Source organism: Hylaeus anthracinus, unplaced genomic scaffold, assembly GCF_026225885.1.
Source record: "Hylaeus anthracinus isolate JK02 unplaced genomic scaffold, UHH_iyHylAnth1.0_haploid 11994, whole genome shotgun sequence".
Taxonomy (NCBI): domain Eukaryota; kingdom Metazoa; phylum Arthropoda; class Insecta; order Hymenoptera; family Colletidae; genus Hylaeus; species Hylaeus anthracinus.
Genome location: NW_026534341.1, coordinates 2612377 through 2630898, shown reverse-complemented (window position 1 = coordinate 2630898; position 18522 = coordinate 2612377). Strand labels below are relative to the sequence as shown.

The window sequence follows — 18522 nt, the reverse complement described above, 5'->3', positions numbered from 1 at the left end:
AAACTGGTATTTTCAGGATTTTATTATGATAGATAGCAAGTTCCGTAACGATGCGTATAACAATGTATGGCGAAGGACGAAGTACTTAATCGCGAAATAAAAGAAATCGGTAGCAATGGAAATAACAAGCGGACAAACTGGGATTTTCAGAATTTTATTATAGCGTACAGGGTAGGGCGGTACACTAGACTGCGGATATTTATGCGTTCATGGGAAATTTGAATGTCCAAGTACCTGCAAAATGCAAACAATACGCAAGAATATAAAAAAAAAGATTGAAAGTAAAGTTCATGCTATAATATTTGCGGAATAAAATAAATTCCTATTTAGGTTGAATTTTTGTAGGTACGTTTACAAAGATTTTAGCAATAACTATTAGCAATAACTGTTAGCACCTCAGATATTTTCGAAACTACGAGTTTCACTTGCTGAAATAAAATTGCACGAAGGGTGCCATCCGGTGGCGATAATAGTTCTTTTTTTTTTTTTGCAGGTGGAGATGTTAGGTTAAAGTTTCTTTCGCGAGTTGCACTCAATTATTTGATGTGGTCGTGTTTCTATAAATAGACAATCTAATTTCATAGATATTCACGTGTAACAGTAATGGAGCATGTATTACTTATTAATAAAGCGAAAGAAACTTTTGGGACGATCTAATACTTCGGACATTTGAAGGTCACCTCCGTTTTTTTAAATAGATCGGTATGTACCTCCGTATCGCGATAGGGGATCCTGAAACGAGTTCGACCAACAGATCGTTCTTTTCAAGAGTCCCTTCTATAACATCTAGAAAAGATAGTAGAATCCTCCACAAACTCTATCGATCTCCTCTTCATTCCACAAAACTTAATTTCAAATCCTCGACAAAACTCTCTCCATATTTCACTTTCGAAATGAATCGAAACAATCCGTCCTCGGTTCCGAAAGCCTTAAAAGCGACAGCTAGCTCCTTCGGTCCCTCCTCTCCGCAAAGTTAATCGTCTGCCATCAGAAACGATCGTCCCTCGAAATTTCTCAAGCAGTCAACAGCGAACGGTTTCGTCTCCGTCGTGGCAGCTGGTGATTTTTCTCGAGTGTCGGTGGCTGTTCTACCGGGCCATAGAAAAAAATCCGTTCGAAGGGATCGATATCGGCCCGGTCGAAAAATCGCGTAACAGCAGAGACCGTCCACGCGGCGCATAATGCCACGCGAGACAGCCAGGCGGCCACCTAATGCTAATGCAACTACCATTAGCAAGTAGTGAATCGAATGTAAAGTCGGACGTAAGGTGGGACCACACAGGTCGAGCGCGGAGGGTTATACGGGGCCAGCAGATGCAGTGCCCCATAAACAGCGGGGCGGGACCACCCAACACGCTTGTTCCTTCGTTTCGTTCCTTCGTCTGTTTCCTTAATAACCACGATAGCCTGTGTTCCTGCACGTGAAGGTGTACACGGTGGATCGTGCGTATGCGTACCTACGCTCGCCTCGAACCATTCTCCGTACCCACCTCCACGCGCTTTGTTCAACGAGACTGAACGCATTAAGGGTAAACAGAACCACGTGACTACGCATTGGACCAGAGAGAAAATTATGCCACGAATAGGTACAGTACCGAGCCATTTCATTCGGCAAGGTGGACTGAGACGACTTGCTGGATATTTGGTTCTGTGGACCTTTGGTTCTGTGGACCTTGGTTTTAAAAGGGGACTCTTTTATTTTTACTATTATTTTACTATACGCGTCAGTTGTTCAGATTATGTTCAGACCGTGGTAGAAACGTAGAGATGTTATAGAACGGCGGAGACATGCATAGGTCTCTGTTCGTAAGCGGAAACGTCTTGCTTTTGTTAGAAGGAAAGAAACAACCGCGATACTCTGTCCATCTCCGCTTTTATCGACACGTTCACTGCAAGACCAATAATCGATTCAGACACGTACCGGCACCGACACGACAAAACATTAAAACACGCGTTTCAACTGAACTAATCACACTTAACGTACACCGACCTGAACGTTCCGTTCAGGAATAGCGCGAATAGTTCCATTAAAACGCGTGTTTGAATGTTTTGTCGTGACGGCGACGGTACGTGTATAGTCGTATAGTCTGAATCGACCTTAACGAGGCATTTTCCTCTAGTGTCGCGGATTAATTATGGTCGCGAGTGGTCCACGCGTGGGAACATTCGAAACTGGCTACCTGTCTTTGGTACCCGACGCGCGTGCACTTTCTCACAGGTCGGCTTCGTATCATGCCGCGTCGGATTGTCTTTCGATAAAGGATAATGACAGTCGGGGCTACTTTAACGGATTAACGAATCCTGTTCGTCGGTCTTTTGGCTATCGAATCCGTCGAGCACACTTTACGTCAAAGCTACGCGACCAGTCTCGAGATCTGCTACCGTGAAACGAGATCAGAAGTATCGGACCGAATGCAAAGTCCTTGGGTTCTATCGAACGTGAAATAGAGAAAATAGCCCGATTAAAACGTTAGTCGTACCGGTTTACAATGTGTACCTGTAGCAGTTTATTTTGTGGAGAAACTGCTACGACTAATAGTTTTATTTTTATGAAGAATCGAGGTTGTGTCGTGTAGCATCCTTAAGAATTATTTTTCTTAAAACGATTTGGACAGTTTGGGAATAGTATGTTAGTATGTTGGGAATAGTGTTTATTGATGTAAAATTGGGTGTCTATTTGATAGTATTTTATGGTATTTTTATAGTTTACGTGTCATTATTTCAAATTATAATGCACGTTTTATTCGGTATCGTCGAAGTAATTATAAAGTTTGGAAATGTAGCGGTATTATTATCTCGAATCTGAAATGATCGGTATCCGCCCACCGAGAATGGCGAATTTTCTCTTTATCATTTGTCACGTAAAATTAACGTCTTTTCAACGTCGTTTTAAATGGTACGCTCAAAGTAATTTTCGTGCCATGTTCATGCGATCGCAATTAAAAAGCATTGGACCTCTCTCTTCACTTTATCGAAGAAGGCATCTTTGTCCGAAAATATTACTTTGTCCCGAATCCCCGTTAATATATTCGCGCGAGAAACTTAATCGTCTTATTTTAGGTCCTTTGCTGATATATGATTCCTTTCTCGGAACGCTGACGTGAAAATTACCTTTTTTTCGTTCGCGAGTTTCGAAGCAGAACTGCTTGGTCTTTTTATTTCTCGATTAACGGACGTTTCCTTCCGACGAGTTAGGTCCTTCTGATGGTCCGTCTGGCCTTTTTATGTATGTATAACTTAGATTTCGATTCTTTATAATAACGATGGACGGTGGATGTCGTTGCAATTTCGCAAATTTTCTCCATTTACAGAGCTTTAGCGTCGAATTTACCCTGTACTTATGAGATTTCTGAAAATTTAGTAAGGAGCTCAGTAAAGAGACCTATTTAATTGAAACTTTATACTAATGGTACATAATAAATACGTATGTATTTGAAGAATACATTCTTCTATGATTACACATCTTGTATTTCACATAATTAGTTAAATTAACCAATTTCGTTCGGTAATAAAACTGAAATCCTTTTGGAAAATAGTGCACAATCATTTATCAAAGTTACACAAAGTACCATTTTAAAACATACATTGACGATCCATTTTCAAATGATTTCGTTTAATTTAAAAAAAGTACTTCAACGACAAGATGCTCAATTTGAAAAAAGAGGCCGGAATAAATTTTGAAACAAACAAACCATTAGTTAGTTGTACGTTATATAATTTATTCGCTTGCATTTCTTCGTGTATACAATGTGACTCTATTCTCGGCCCAACGACTCTCGTGACTTCCTCATTAACAATTTTAATTCGTTCGAGCACTTTCCCGTTGCACTTCGCATAGTTGCACAACGAAAGTTTGTCATTGGTAAGGGGCTTACGGATTAGACACCGACCGTTTACGAAACATGATTTATGCCGGCTTAATAGTTTCACAGCGGAGTCCGCCTTCGGGGCCCTCTTAATCCTTTTTATTACCGCAAAGACGTTTCACGATGACGGGTCTATCCACGTGGAATTCAGGCACATGGTACGTTCAATAAGCCACGCCAGCAATAAAGTGTCCCGAGTAGTTCATAAAAATCACCGCTTTCACTTGAAAACACGCTCTCCTGTTTATTCCTCGGCTCCGGGGAGTACTTAACCGTTATTAACCCTTTCGTTTAAGGCATGTTAAACTTAGCACACTCGGCTTCGTATAATTTACAGTTAAGTGGAACACAATTTTTTATCCATTATTTCGTATGGTGTTTTTTTTTTTTTTTTTTTTTTTTTTTTTTTTTTTTTTTTTTTTTTTTGAAAGACGCAAAACTTGTTAGACACGTGTCGTTTATCGTAAACATTTTATTGAAAGTAGAAATGCAACGAGTGATACATTAACAATAAGGGAAAATTGTCCGGAAGGTACATTGTGTTAAAATGTTTAGAAATTTCTGCTTTTGGTTTGAAAAGAAGAGAAAGACTTATCTACGAATGACGATAAAAGGCGCTCCAGATTGGAACTCGTGTCAAATTTTCATGTCTAAAAGTTAAGAATCGTTTGGTAAATCGGATAAATGGGTTAATTTTCTAAAAGGCAACTATTTGTTAATTTTTTTTTATCATGTGCACGATAATTCAAAGCAACGCACACGGGCGTCCTTTGTTTCTAAGTAACGCGCGGCTGTCGCAAGCTGCGAGTCTAAACTGCTTCTCTTTGTCCCTCTTTGGAAATCTCGGACTTCTAAGAAACCAGCAAAGGATTGTCCTAGGGATCCGACCACCCACGTGGACTCTGGGTTTACAGCTTCCCCGAATGTTCGGATACAGGATATTTTCGGTAACCCTAAACCGCGAAATGTAGCACGAGATTATACAGCGTTCTCTTCTCCTCCTTCGGTACGGGTTAAACGGTAGCACCAGGAAGTGCTTTGCGATTACCAATCTGACGTTAGGAGACTGTTAGGAGTCGTTAGGAGATATTAGGAGACTTTACGTGTCGTTAGTAGTTATTAGGAATCGTTAGGAGTTGTTAGGAGTCCTTAGGAGACTGTCGGTGACGTTAGGAGATATTAGGAGACGTTAGGAGATTTTAGGAGTCGTTAGTAGTTATTAGGAGACGTTAGGAGACGTTAGGAGTTGATATCAGACGTTAGATGACATTACGTGATGTTACACCGACGCTGTCCGAACGAGAAATGAACGGAATCAGTCACGTAGTCGGTTGCTGCATCGTTTATAATTGTAATACTATCCTGTTTGTCGGTTGGGTTGCCGCAGTGTAGGCGGTGCCCCTGCCATGCTGCAACCTACGTTAGCAGCCTTGTCGATACGGTTGCCATGTAGAAGGCGTTGATGTGCCCCTGCCATGCTGCAACCTACGTTAGCAACCTTGTCGATACGGTTGCCATAGCGTAGGCGCAGGTGTGCCCCTGTCATGCTGCAACCTGCGGTAGCCTGTTTGTCCGCGTGGTTGCCGTATCATAGGCGAAGGGATTCCCCGTTATGCGGCAACCTATTCTACACAGTAATTGCGTTGGTTTCGATTTGTATTTCGTAGGCGCAGATATCCCCCTGTTACGAGGCAACCGTTACCAGCTTTCTTGTCGTTTCGGTTGCCATCTCGAAGTTGCCGCGAATTTATCATTTAAATGAAATTTAATCAGAATCTGTCAACTATCAATCAAATATGTAAATTATATTCTCGTTTAGAGTGATTATGGATTATAGTTTCGCGAGTTTCATTTACAGTATAAGAGCGCAAAGTGATAACTTTAACAGCTAATGTACCGTTTTGAATTTATTCATTCTTTATATTTATTTTATTCTTGTTTTACATTATTTTGCATTCGCTTTGATATCTCTCCTCGTAATTTAGCCCATCAGGGATTATTCTGTTGCGGTCCACCGACTTGTTACAGCTCGAGCATCTCGGGACCCTGAGGGCTTACAGTAGCCCCGATTATTGTTGCTAACCAACTGTACGTCAACAAAAATGTAACCTTGTGTACGCATATTATGTTTCCATCCGAGAGAACACGAAATTCGTAAATTTATAAGTATTGTAAGTACACGGTTAATCAAAGTTTTACAAAGTATATATATTTTGGTGAATATCATATCATTGTCCCTAGATGGAATGAATTACGTGAATACTATATCGTCGTTTATATTAAAACAAACCAAGCGAAATCAGTATGCTAGATTTTTGTACACTGTACAACACAACGAAAAACGAGGCCTATTTTACGTAAAACTGGACGATAATTGTAAGCAAATTAATTTAATATATTCGTAACTTACACTCTTACATTTTTGAATCGTCTAAACTTCAACGGTCCCCAATCGTATCATATCAATTATACAACTTTCATTCGAGTCCTTCGTCGCGCATAAAAATCGATTCTTCCGTATAAACAAACAAATACCTCCAAACTGACTCGCAGTAATTCCACCGGAATGATTTCACTTTGATTCTATTCGTGCGCAAAACACACTGTCATCCATAAATTGTAATGTAACGATACCGATCACATTCGATGTCGCATCCTATTTTTATTAGCGAAAGCTGTGCTGCATTACGTAGCCGAAGGAAAGGTCTTGGACATGCAAACAATTGCTGTACCATATAGATACACAGGTCGAGGTTTAGCACGGCTACTCGCCGAGGTATTATTTATTTATTCGCCAATTGCGATCCGACATTGAAATTCATTCTCGTTTCAAATTTATGCTACTTTCAGACAGCATTTACGCATGCTATCGTAAACCATTACTACATGTACTTGACGTGCGAATACATGCAAAAATATTATCTCGCAATTAAGAACCCCGACCTCGAGGAACGTATCGTTGGACCGCCGCATATTTTGGAGGGACCTGATTCGGAACCGTTGGATCCAGATATTATTTACGAGCTGCCGGATCCGGAAGACTTTTTGATATACTCGTCGTAACGAGCATTTTTATTAAAACGATTAAAAGATTAAAGGTTGGACGATTAAAAGATCGGAACAAATTGTTGGATAATGGCTAATGGGATAGCTACGAATAGATTCAAATAACTTGAAAGCACAAACGTACGCTCTTTATAGGGATGGAAATCATAGCGAAGGGTTGAAATATTTGCAACCGTTTACGGAAATCTTTTTCTGAGTTTTAAATCTGACGTTTTAATTGTTTCAGAGATACCGAACGGATGGCCACGTGAAAATGTTTTGAGGATGCTGGTTTTACGGCAGAGTTGGTTAATTTGTATCTTTCCATTTGGATGTTTTCATCGTTTAAGTGTTGTGAATTAAATTCAACTGACTCGTTAAATGTTTATAATTGATACCAAGTAACTAACAATGCGTAGTCGAGTGTGTTTAAAGTGCATTTAAAGTTAATAAAGGTGAATTGCAAATTGGTTGAAGAACTACCAAGCGCGGTTTAGTCTATCGCTTTGTCTTTGGCTTGTTTTTCGAGATAGTGTTGTCTGTAAGCTCCCGAAGGGTCGTATTTTGCCTCGAGAAGGCTCCAATCCTCTGCTCTGTGGTCGATTAAATGCTGGGAGACTTTGTCTGCGATTTCCTTTTGCTTTTCGCTGCAGCTCACACAATCGTGTTCCAATGCATCGGGAAGATTTTCTGTATGTAGGAATTCAAGCTCAAATTAGTTCGTCATTAGTACGATAGAAACATTTTTCATGTTCGCGTTAAACAAGCGAGATAACGTTAGTTTATTTAATATTAATTTACGATATTTCAATGGGAGAACGATTAGGGAAGATAATTTTAAAAATTCCATTAAAGCTCGTAGCCAGATAACATAGAACACTTTTTTAAGTATGTCCCTGTAAGTCTCATTTGTAACTTTGTTAAATATCGATCTTCGATGTTTAACGATTTCGACGGAAAAACATATTTCGAAAATAATTCGTAACTTTTGAATGATCTGACTAGTTAGTACCAATGAAATATATATGTCATAGATATTATTGAGGTACATTTATAAAAGAAACAAAAATTATGACAGGTAATTGATGATGAAAATATTGTAAAGAGAAAGAAATCATTTTTCTGGATCTTTTCAAGTATTTGTATACTTCAGAGTCTGCGAAAGTGGCAAACGTTACTTAAGAAAATAAAATACATAGAAATTAATTTGTTTAAACGAAACACTACGCGATTGACTAAAAATTACAATCCAGGCTAATCATTTATCAAGCATTCAATTTTAATTTTAATATTAAATTAAATGCTTCGATGATAAACGAATCATTGCAGTTAATCAAAAAAATATACTAAACGGTAAATTCTCGACATATAGTAGATACCACGTATCTATTAGTGATCACACAATGTTTTTCTCCTATATTAAATAATACACGCGTATTACATACTTTTAAGTTCAGCAGCGTCGGGAGTGCAAGCACCACGATCCAATAAACAATTGACGTATCCGTTGAGAAGTCTCTCGGTACTGATCACCGTATCAATATCTATGTTATCGTACTTGGTCGTGTACTTGTCCTCGCCGAATACGTCTGCCAAGAGCAGGCAGCTCACAAGTGCAAAAGAAATCATGACACTCTTCATCTTGGTGCAAAGTTTGGTTTTCGTTTGGAGCTGATTTCGCGATCACTGAATGCCGAGCTCGTTATCGTGGACGTTTTATATGTCCAGGATACGGTTCGTTAGTCGCACGAAATCGCGACCAATTGCTACCGTAAATCGTAAATCGTAATCCAAGAAAATTGCTACTCTTGGCGTAATAAATTGGAAAACAATGAGCGTTGACGTTATTCTCTTGGACCCTGAAACGTCCGTTACATGGAATGACGATCTTGGTGTCTACGCAGTTCTGGGATCCGATTTCAAATTGACGAGACGTCCGTATAATTTTCAAACACGTTTCGTTTTTGAGATTTTGGAATTTTGGAATTTTAAAGAGATTTTCATTCGTAGAGAAATACCTCTACCTCGACACATTTTTCTGTTTTTTTTTTCATTTAAAATTAGAAGAACTTCTCAGGAACATTTCAATGTTTTCGTTAAAGATGAATCAAGTAACCGAGGTAATAATTTTCTATTATAGAAGAAGATACACGTATAGAATAAGAAAAAGATAGATCAAAGGAAAAGAAGCATCGGCTATTCAAGGTAAAGAAGATGTCGCGATATTGTGCATCAGGTTAGGAAAATTTCCAACGAAATTGTTCAATTAATGTAGCAGTTATTGTTGCTCTCATGTATTGGTCGTAATGGTCGATGACGCAAACGAAACACAGAAGAATGAGACACAGAAGAATGAAACACAGAAGACGATATACATAATGAGACAGAAAGAAAAAGTTCATCATTTTATCTTCTTTTTTTTTTTTAAATATATTTTTACGTTCTGTAATATTTATCATCATGATTATCATCACGATTATCATCACGATTATCATCATAATTTTCAAGGATATAGTTAGAAATAATTGAGCCAATGAAAAAGTTGAAATAACTGACAAACGAAGATCACAATTAATCCATTTTGTTCATTCTAAATTGTGTCGAACGATACGAGTCGCGAAACGAATAATGGAAAAGCAAACTCCAATTATTTTACAGAGCACATTCGACATTTCTACCTCAGGTATTTCTCCATGCACTAGTCAACTCCATGATAATATTTTTCATTCTTAAATCGCAAAGTTATACCATCCTAAATTATTACTTAAGCATATTCTCTATTATACATTGAACATTTGCGCATTCCACGTTTCAACGTACCTGCATTGCAACATTTTTTGTAGTATCCACGTTCACATTTCACATCGTGGAAGTTAGTACGACATGGATATTGAACAGAATGTAGAGTATAACGTAGAAATGTAGTTCACAGTAATTAACATAATTATATAGAATATGGAATGTAAAAATGTGCAATAGAAAATTCGAAATGTCCGATACGAAATAATACAAGCTGTCAATGGAGAAATTCTAGGAAGAGGTGTATCTTTAATTACAAGAAATAACGTAGCGAAAGTTAAGAATGAACTTACGCCTTGGTCGATTACCTCCTTTCTAATTCCTCTCGAAATGAAAACATTCCTACCGACACCTATCGCAGCTATCGATATTACGAAATTCCGAGTTCCTTAGTAACTTCTTTTCTTGCAGGAAGCATACGCGTCATTAGCATCGATGCATACCGCTACGTGAATAGAATTTGTTCGCGTTACGAAATCTCGTGTGGTATTGCAATCGATTCGCAAATATCGTCGCAGATTTTCCTTGAATTCAACAAAATAGCCACGAACGATCCCCGCGTCCTTGACTAGATTACGAGAACGAATCTCGAGAACGAATTAACGATTCCTCGAATAGGAAATTGGCTTCGTTGGAGGCGTCTGATACTAAACAGGAACTAGGAGTTCCTCGGGATCGATAAGACATTGTAATGCCATAAACGATCCCACCTCCGCGTTATTTCGTATTCCTTTCAGGCGTCTCGGGCTTCGTAAATTCAACGCGGCGAGTAACGCGTTTCAAGTTCTCGTCCCTGACTCGTGAAATCTGAGACTTCTTGTCGAGACTTCGCTACGTGAGATTTATACGTAGAGCTGCTGGGTCTCGCCATCTCTGATGATATCGTAGCCTTCCCTAGAAATCGAGTTACGAGCAGTTCCGACAAAATTTCGGGACGTGAAACCGATACAAGGAAAACCTGATACCAGGAAAAACTGAAAACTGAATCTACTGAGAATGATAATCGCGCTACGTACCGTCAGTCGTGATTTAAATTAAACGCAATTGATGCGGAGACGAGTTGAGTTCGAAGGGAATCGAGTTTCCTTTTCAATTTTATGTTGTACTGATTCATGTTATTATAATAACTTATTATTCTTTAATGGTGTATTCTGACATTTTGTTTACTGTTCCATATCGATTTTTGGGTTTAGATTGCTATAGATTTTTCATAGCTAAATGCTTCTAAAATGATCTTTTACTATGCTACTATACCTATACTTATTGAAATATAAACATTTCGTATAATGTTTATTTTAGTACCTATTTCGGTTTCAATTGAAATATAATTTTAATTTTGATACTCTTATCTTCCTAAACACAATCAACCTCAACTTTAATATTCCTACTTAATGGATCACTTCGACTTTTAACATTATAATAAAAGGTAGTTTTATTAGTTAAATAAATTGGTAGTTTGACCAATATAATAAAAATACGAACTTATTTGGGAACATTTAAAAGGCAGACATCCAACAAAAATAATGAAAGTATACAGGTTCAATTGTGGTACGTTTTAAAAAACAAGAAATACTTTTGCTAATATTTATCTAGAACTACGTCGTTATATTTTACATTACTGCTACACTACATTACTACATTCCACGTTCCACATTTGTACATTTTATATTTTTTACGTACAATTAGATCACAACATCCTACATTACTACACTATTAACTACTTTGTTTCTAGTAATAATGCGATACCTTATTCTTAATTACAGATTAATCAAAAGGTATCCCAAATCTAATGTAGTTAAAAATACCCATAAAAGTAATGAAAAAGTAATTATAACTACTTCAAGGTATTTTTAACTACTTCAGATTCGAGACGCCTTTTAACTACTTTCTGGACAGTTACAAGTAGTTATTAAAAAGTTTATTGGATTACTGGCAGTAGTTAAGTAATCGCGAATACCAATTACACGCGACAGAGTAATTGTAATGGCAAGTTAATTAAGAATTTACAGCTCTGCTAAAAATATGAAATATTCTAACATCAAGTGTTGAACTGTAAAAAATGTGGAATCCGACATCATATACAGCGCGCGATGTAATAATATGGAATACAAGAATGAATAATGTAGAGTACGATACGATCCGAAATACTTGATCGACGATTCCTAGGATGAATACATCAATTGACGTAAATACATCATTTTAGAATGAATTATAATCGCAATCTCTATTCGCACAATACGCATCGAATTCGACGTCTAATTAAAATTAAAGCTCGCTGCGTTGCGTGTCGTATCCTTCGGAATCGGTATCGGGTAACTCTGCGCATGCGTAACAGATCTTTCCAACGTCCCTCCAGCACTCGGCGCAATGAACGAAAGGACAACCAGGCGTGGTGCACTGTCGATAGGGTGGTCCCTTCCTTGGCTCCACTTCGCCGCAAATCAAGCATCTTTCCCTGGCGCAGGCAAAGAATTTCAGCCATTCGAACCGCTTCGGCCATTTCTGTCTGAGCGACATCCAGAAGTCGACGTCGTACTCCAAACGACGAGTTCTCACCAGACTCTTCACTTTGGCTTTCGTGAACTTCGCGAAACCGATTCTGCGACGGAGACTCTCGTTGTAAAGGTACAACACTCGTCTTTTCTCCCTTTTTCTGTAGAAGAACGAGCAGATGCCGCGACGAGTTCTCTGCGTGTAAACAGAGACGACGATCAAAACGAAAATGGCGAAGAAGGTCCCGTAAATTTGGAAAAGGACGCGAGGGAACAGTTTCGTGGGCCTCGGAAGACAGGCTTCGTTCGAGGTGACGGTTTTTATGTGCTTCTTCACGTTGAAGCCGCGCACTGCGCTTCTGATCAGCGACGCTATCACTCCTGTGCCACGGATCTCCAGCGACAAGTCGTGGTGACCCACCTTAACCGATAGAAATTGACGGCGCGTTGCGGAATGAAATGTAAATCATGCGAGTATAATTAAAAAGGGAATTCGTTGTTTCGATTAAGGAATTATTTTTAAATTGCTGCGCGATAATTGATTTCCTTAAGATTGTCGCTGATGCTTTTGAATTTATTTCTTAGTTACACCTTTTCTTTTGGTCTGTGTGATTTCGAGATAATTGTGTAACCTGAGTAGAATTTTGTAATCAGTAAGAAATATTCTTGGCGATTAAAAATATGTTTACCAGTTAGATGTTGCATATTTCCAATGAAACATATCCATCGAATAATTTGAAAAAGTAGTTTCATCATATATATATATATATATATTTCACACTTAATATTTCACAGACATATTTCATAGACATACGATATTAAACTACTTTTTCAAATTATTCAATATACAACAATATTCAATATACAATATTGAAATATACAACATCTAATTGGTAAACATATTTTTAATCGCAAACATTTGCAGACACGTTATAAAAATTTCTTTGATAAGAAATATTCTTAAGGAAATCAACTCTCATGCGATAATTCCAAATCCCGAGAAGAATTTTATACTGAAACTAGTACAAAGTAATATACAAAATACTTGTAAATAATAAGTAACCCAATAAGTAACCCATAGAAACGATTAAACCTAAACACTGTGTATTTTTTTCCTGTGCACAATTTTAAAGAGTAATTATTAATAAATCAGCAACCATACATTTAAATAAACTTTACCTGCATATACTCGATATGAGCATGCCTTCTAATCAGGTCCAACGTTTCATAGAAGAGGCTATCTAAAATAACGAAGACGGTAGCAGCGGTAATTTGAAGAAGCAGCTTGACGATTTGGCCTGTCGTGTGAAATCCCTCTGCCTTGCTAGGCTTCCAGCTGTAAGGATCGACGAATTTTTTCCGTTCGATCTTCTTCAATGGCAGCAACGTCCCGCTGCCTCTTGCTTTTCTTCTGGCGTCGATTCGCCGGAAGTACGGCGTCACGTAGACGTTGTCGTGCTCGATGTCGGTCAAGTATTTATCGTGATAGCTTTGGGCGTTCAGGATGATCTTCAGAAACACGAATGACAAGCACCTCCTTATGATCACCATCACCGACTCGAAAAACCGTTTTCTCACGTCGAATTCGCTCATCACAGCTTTGGCTGCGTAGACGGAGTCCTTCAGATCCATTATCACGGGCGGTCGTTTCAGTTTGTATTGCAGTTTGGCGTTCTTCAGACTCCTGCTGAACTCGTCCCTGGTACCTTTGAAGAAGGATCGCCCCGGTGAACTTCAACATACAAAATGGCGATTCGCAGGTAGCAAATCGGATCGTTATTTTATTAAATGTTATCGAAGGTTCCGCGAAGATTAATCTCGGAAAGATTTTTAGGTTTTTAACGTTGGAAAGGCTTCAACTCGGTGACTCGTAAACATTTTCGCGTCTCTAAGATTCTTACACACCCTTGAATTATGATATCATCGATAATGTTTTGGAAAAGCATAGTATATATAGGTGCCTCGAAAACAGAAGAGATAATAATAATTAAGGAAATGATTGATTTTTAAAAGTATGAAGAATCGTTAGATTTCCCAGAAGCACTAGTATTTGTAACATTAAAACTTCTTCGAGAATGTGTTCTTAATACGTTCTTAAATTAATCAAATATTTTGAATCTTAATCTTAACGATACACTTAATATTTCACAGACATATTTCGCAGACGTGCGATATTAAACTACTTTTTCAAATTATTCGATGGATATGTTTCATTGGAAATATACAACATCTAATTGGTAAACATATTTTTAATCGCCAAGAATATTTCTTACTGATTATAAAATTCTACTCAGGATATACAATTACGCCTTTTCTGATCGTTTGTTCTCAAGACACACGTGCCAAAAAAGTGACTCGTCTCGTAATAGTTAATTATTGAGAATTTTACGAGAGGGAAAATGTCGAATGCATACTCTTCAAGGCGGCGTAACCCTCGCCGATACCGTTGTCAACTTTTCCCTCGGGATCACAGACGCTGGCTCCGCCCAATGACTGGACCAGGTTGCACACGAAAGTCAGCTTCATCGGCCAGCAAAGAAGCCACGCAACGAACACGGTGACTTTCTCGTAACAGCTGTCGTAAGCGCCCTTGAACATGTCCCTTTGCAATGCACGGCGAACCAAAAATTTAACTGTTAAATGTGCAAGTATTGTTTGGTTGTCGATGATCCTTAACTTTAAAATTATAGTTATTTTAGGAGTGAATAACAAGGAAAGCTTGTTACGTGTCCGGTTCCGATTGTTATGATTTTTGACAAATACCAGAATATAAAATAATACAACGTGATATATAGTAATAATCAATTTAGGTAATCATTCCCTATCCATTCAATTTCTATTGAAACTTTTCGACGATTTGAATTTGAGCCAAAACGATATTAAGTTGTGGAATAATGTTAAATAAATAAGATTACCTGCATCTGTCTGCTCCCCGACTGAGCTGTTCCTCGCACCTGGCTTCGATCTTCTTCTTGTACTTCGCTTCGTACACGTCTGCCTCCGACTCGGCTTCCTCGATTTTCATTTCGTGCTTCTTTTCGATTTCCTCGCTTCTCTTCGTGTCGTCCTGCAATTCGTCCAGATAATCGTTTTGCTCCTTCAATCGCAGCATTTCCTCTTCGCCTTCCACTTCCTCCACGATAGGACTCATCAGGTCTCTCACCGAGGACAGTGCGTCCTTTATCTCTTCTCCGTCAGTCTTCATTGAAAGAATGGCCTAGCCAATAAAGAATGATATCGATATTACAAAAAGGATATCGAACATTGCTTACTAATATCAGGAATCCGTCGTTATTTTTGTGCATCATTCGATACTCGTCGACTACGAATTATAGTAGATGCTGTAAGCTTCGTATTCATATTTCACAGACCTTCCTTCTTAGAATGTAAAATTTGCATTTACACTTGCATATTTAAACGAACATATTGTACTTGTACGTGTCGTTTATGAGGATTTTAGTGTAAATATATTTTAATTCTTGTTTAAAATTAATTCGAACGAAACGAAATAAGTAATTTTCGATGGGCTTTTTATTTAATTTTCGTACTTCCTTCTCTTAGGTTTATCGTAACTTCGTTGAAATGAAATAATTAATCTTATAAATATCTGTATAAATACGTTACCTGTTGAAACGGTTTGAACATCAAGTCGAACCGTGTTTTGGTGAGATTGTACGTCAGCTGTGAAGTGCAGGCGAACGTCCTCACTACTTCCTTCGCGTTAATCACCATATTGAACATCGGGCCAGCGATCACGTACCCAAAAACCAGTGCCCTTAACACACCGCGCCCTGAACGGCCAAAGAACGATACAACCGACAACAGGCTAACGCATCTCACCTGAAATCAAATAAAATATCGTCAGAATAGTGTTAAAGTGCAAGACATCGCTATGGAAATTATGTTGTTGTATTCATTATTTTAATAGTTTTATAATGTATACTTTTACTATATACTAAAACACTTTTTACTACGATATAACACCGAATACTATCAAACGTTAATAATGACATTGAATTCTTCCTTTCAAATCCTGAAATATAAGAAAATTTCAAAAGCGATCCAATTTAGTCAACCGTTACCTATCTATTGCACTCCTGTTTAAGTATTCAAATATAATATAATAAATAATATAACGAACACGCGTTCACTCGGGTAATTTTAATGTAAAATACCTGAATGGACGCAGCGCATCCAATGGACAGCATCGCGACGACGACGACAGCAAGACCGAAGCTGGTGTAACGATCGAAGTGGAGATCAACGATGATGAATTCGTATAGAAGAACGCCCAAGACAAAGCCCATGAGGAAGCCAGCGAACGCGCGTGACTTTTTGTGAGTGCCTATCGGATCGTAGGAAACGTGAAACAGGGTTGGAAAGTGACTCGAGTAATACTTGAAGAACTTTTTTTTCAACTTTTCGACCCGACGGCCGATGCTTGTCGCGTTCTCCATCTTTCTGTTCGCCTCTTAGGTCGTTGAACTTCTATCGCAGAATCGATTCATGCGATATTCAAATACATTGCGGTGTCGCCATCTTGTTAGTTTGAAAGAAATCCTTCATAATTATTTTAACGTCATTCTTCTTCGCGTCACTTCTTTGTGGATGTCAGATGAACTCGTTACCAAGACCTCGAAGTATTGAGAATCTCGATTTAATTATAATTAAATGCGAGACACTTGGGGTTTTTTTTTTTTTAACTAAGTTTGTTATGCATTCAGAGTTATCAGCTGATGACAACTTGATTAACAGACAACCTTTTTATCTTTTTCGATCCTTTGTAACTATCGTTTATTGTTCCATTGGCAGTCATTGTTTAACACCGGGCACCTGCAGTACCTAGAATTTAAGTTTAACCCTTGAATGGACAATTTTTTTTCCTAGTTGTCAAAAAAAAAAATAAAAGAAGGTCAATTTTATCTGTGATGTTTAGTATATTGTTTAAAAACAACATTGTCCATTTAAGGGTTAAGAAGAAAAAAAAAAGAAAGAAATTACCTATACGAAGGAAATTGTTGCTTCGAATAACACACGACAACGCTTAGAATTGCCTGTATAGTATTTGAAATTGGTTAAAGTGTAATATCAATTTAAAGAGATGCTACTCGTTTGCTATTAATTTAGAGACAAAGAAATTTTAGTAGATGCACTAACACTTTGTTGCACACCATTAGGTAAACTATACATAATGTATACTTGATATAGACACAAGATTTCTTTACAAAATATGTCATGCGTGTTCACATGTACCACGATTAAATAATTACTACGTTACAATTATTTGCAGACTATCCGTAACGTTCTTAACCGACAATAACACCTTGTCCTTGTGAAAATGACACAATGACTTCCTGGAGCGACGCACGACGCATACAAATCACGCTGGACTATCATCCTAATTTCTTTATTCCTGTGCAAAGGCTACCCGGCACGTGCGCGTTGTAACGTTAAAAGTAAAAGGAGAATACGGAAGCGGAATAATAGAACGCTCATGAATTTTGCGACGTTTTATTAAACAGGCTTGCTGATTAAAGCTGTTTCTTACAAAAAAAAAAAAAAAAAAAAAACAATTTATACAAGTCTCCTTTAGCGAGGCTGCTTCCCTACACGCGTTACAATTGGTCGTTAATCTGCAGTCGAGTTTCGTGCGTCGATATTATATCTATATTACTGGCGACGAATAACCTGGGATGAGTTCAACTGCCTTGTGAGGCCACGGAACGGAGGATTAAATTAGCTCAAAGGAAGAGAGCTAAAAGAGGAAAAGAAAGAATTGCTAAAAGATTCGAGGTTTCGAGAATCCAAGGATCCCATATTTTCTAGGAATAACAAACGAAAGTATTAGCAATTCGACGATGGATGGAAGTCGAAGCCCCCTCAGCCCCCTTCTTTAATATCCGCCATCGAGGGCAACGGTGGCAGTCAAACTCAAACTTTGATGCCGCGCTTCTTCGCTTCCTCCTCGAATTTCATTCTGTATTTCTTGTCCGGGTCGTATTTGTCCAGGAGCTTGTTCCACAATTCCGGTTTGTTTTCCGTGAGGAATTTGATGATCTTCTCCGTCATTTGCAGTTGCTTTTCCGAGCATTTGCTGCATCCGGTGGCCAAGGCGTCGGGCAGGAGTCCTGAAGATTAAAAAAAGAGTTAGTTGAAGGAAAAGAGGATGAAACAAATGCGAGTACAAGGCGATGATTTTTGAACGAGGTGGATGTTGATATTGTAGACAAATTTTCTTTTTTATTCGGAGACACGCGTATTCGAATAACAGACGAATCGATACACTATGTAACGATTTGTTTACTAAGTTTGTATTATTA

At 38.2% G+C, this 18522-nt stretch overlaps 4 protein-coding genes and 1 long non-coding RNA gene across 6 annotated transcripts in view; 2 read left to right on the top strand and 3 right to left on the bottom strand.

The window, feature by feature from the left end:
* The first annotated feature begins 5730 nt into the window (after window positions 1-5730).
* Window positions 5731-6948, top strand: LOC128888770 (protein NATD1-like). Its single transcript, XM_054145893.1, has 3 exons — window positions 5731-6242; window positions 6536-6642; window positions 6717-6948. The coding sequence occupies exons 1-3, from the start codon at window positions 6113-6115 to the stop codon at window positions 6927-6929; spliced, it is 450 nt and encodes a 149-aa protein (XP_054001868.1). The 5' UTR covers window positions 5731-6112; the 3' UTR covers window positions 6930-6948.
* A 1-nt stretch (window position 6949) lies between these two features.
* LOC128888766 (ejaculatory bulb-specific protein 3-like) lies at window positions 6950-8657 on the bottom strand. Its single transcript, XM_054145887.1, has 2 exons — window positions 8357-8657; window positions 6950-7601 (listed from the first exon to the last, which is right to left on the bottom strand). Exons 1-2 carry the CDS (start codon window positions 8550-8552, stop codon window positions 7405-7407), a joined length of 393 nt encoding a protein of 130 aa, XP_054001862.1. The 5' UTR covers window positions 8553-8657; the 3' UTR covers window positions 6950-7404.
* A 2623-nt stretch (window positions 8658-11280) lies between these two features.
* LOC128888736 (protein sneaky) lies at window positions 11281-17007 on the bottom strand. Of its 2 annotated transcripts, none has more exons than XM_054145836.1 (6): window positions 16378-17007; window positions 15827-16042; window positions 15118-15419; window positions 14617-14804; window positions 13382-13908; window positions 11281-12398 (listed from the first exon to the last, which is right to left on the bottom strand). In XM_054145836.1, exons 1-6 carry the CDS (start codon window positions 16657-16659, stop codon window positions 11976-11978), a joined length of 1938 nt encoding a protein of 645 aa, XP_054001811.1. In that variant the 5' UTR covers window positions 16660-17007; the 3' UTR covers window positions 11281-11975. The 2 variants fall into 2 exon arrangements, with proteins under 2 accessions (XP_054001811.1, XP_054001810.1); XM_054145835.1 differs by having other exon boundaries at window positions 11281-12623; window positions 16378-17003.
* LOC128888780 (uncharacterized) lies at window positions 16927-18184 on the top strand. Its single transcript, XR_008460338.1, has 2 exons — window positions 16927-17055; window positions 17172-18184. It is a non-coding gene; the product is annotated as an uncharacterized LOC128888780 (long non-coding RNA).
* The window catches only part of LOC128888767 (ejaculatory bulb-specific protein 3-like), a 2648-nt gene continuing 1823 nt past the window's right edge, over window positions 17698-18522 (bottom strand). Inside the window, exon 3 of the mRNA XM_054145888.1 lies at window positions 17698-18330. Within this exon, the coding sequence (XP_054001863.1) occupies window positions 18134-18330 (197 nt within the window). The 3' untranslated portion in view covers window positions 17698-18133. The remainder of the gene's footprint in view (window positions 18331-18522) is intronic.

Bases quoted from the DNA above. Each gene is read 5' to 3' on its own strand.
- LOC128888770 (XM_054145893.1), top strand. From the start codon at position 6,113: ATGAATTACGTGAATACTATATCGTCGTTTATATTAAAACAAACCAAG. The intron at 6,243-6,535 runs GTAAGCAAATTA...TATTTTTATTAG, and splicing joins CGTAAAACTGGACGATAATT to CGAAAGCTGTGCTGCATTAC. The intron at 6,643-6,716 runs GTATTATTTATT...TGCTACTTTCAG, and splicing joins TAGCACGGCTACTCGCCGAG to ACAGCATTTACGCATGCTAT.
- LOC128888736 (XM_054145835.1), bottom strand. From the start codon at position 16,659: ATGGAGAACGCGACAAGCATCGGCCGTCGGGTCGAAAAGTTGAAAAAA. The intron at 16,043-16,377 runs GTATTTTACATT...ATTTGATTTCAG, and splicing joins GATGCGCTGCGTCCATTCAG to GTGAGATGCGTTAGCCTGTT. The intron at 12,624-13,381 runs GTAAAGTTTATT...CTATCGGTTAAG, and splicing joins CTCATATCGAGTATATGCAG to GTGGGTCACCACGACTTGTC.
- LOC128888766 (XM_054145887.1), bottom strand. From the start codon at position 8,552: ATGAAGAGTGTCATGATTTCTTTTGCACTTGTGAGCTGCCTGCTCTTG. The intron at 7,602-8,356 runs GTATGTAATACG...TCCTACATACAG, and splicing joins CGACGCTGCTGAACTTAAAA to AAAATCTTCCCGATGCATTG.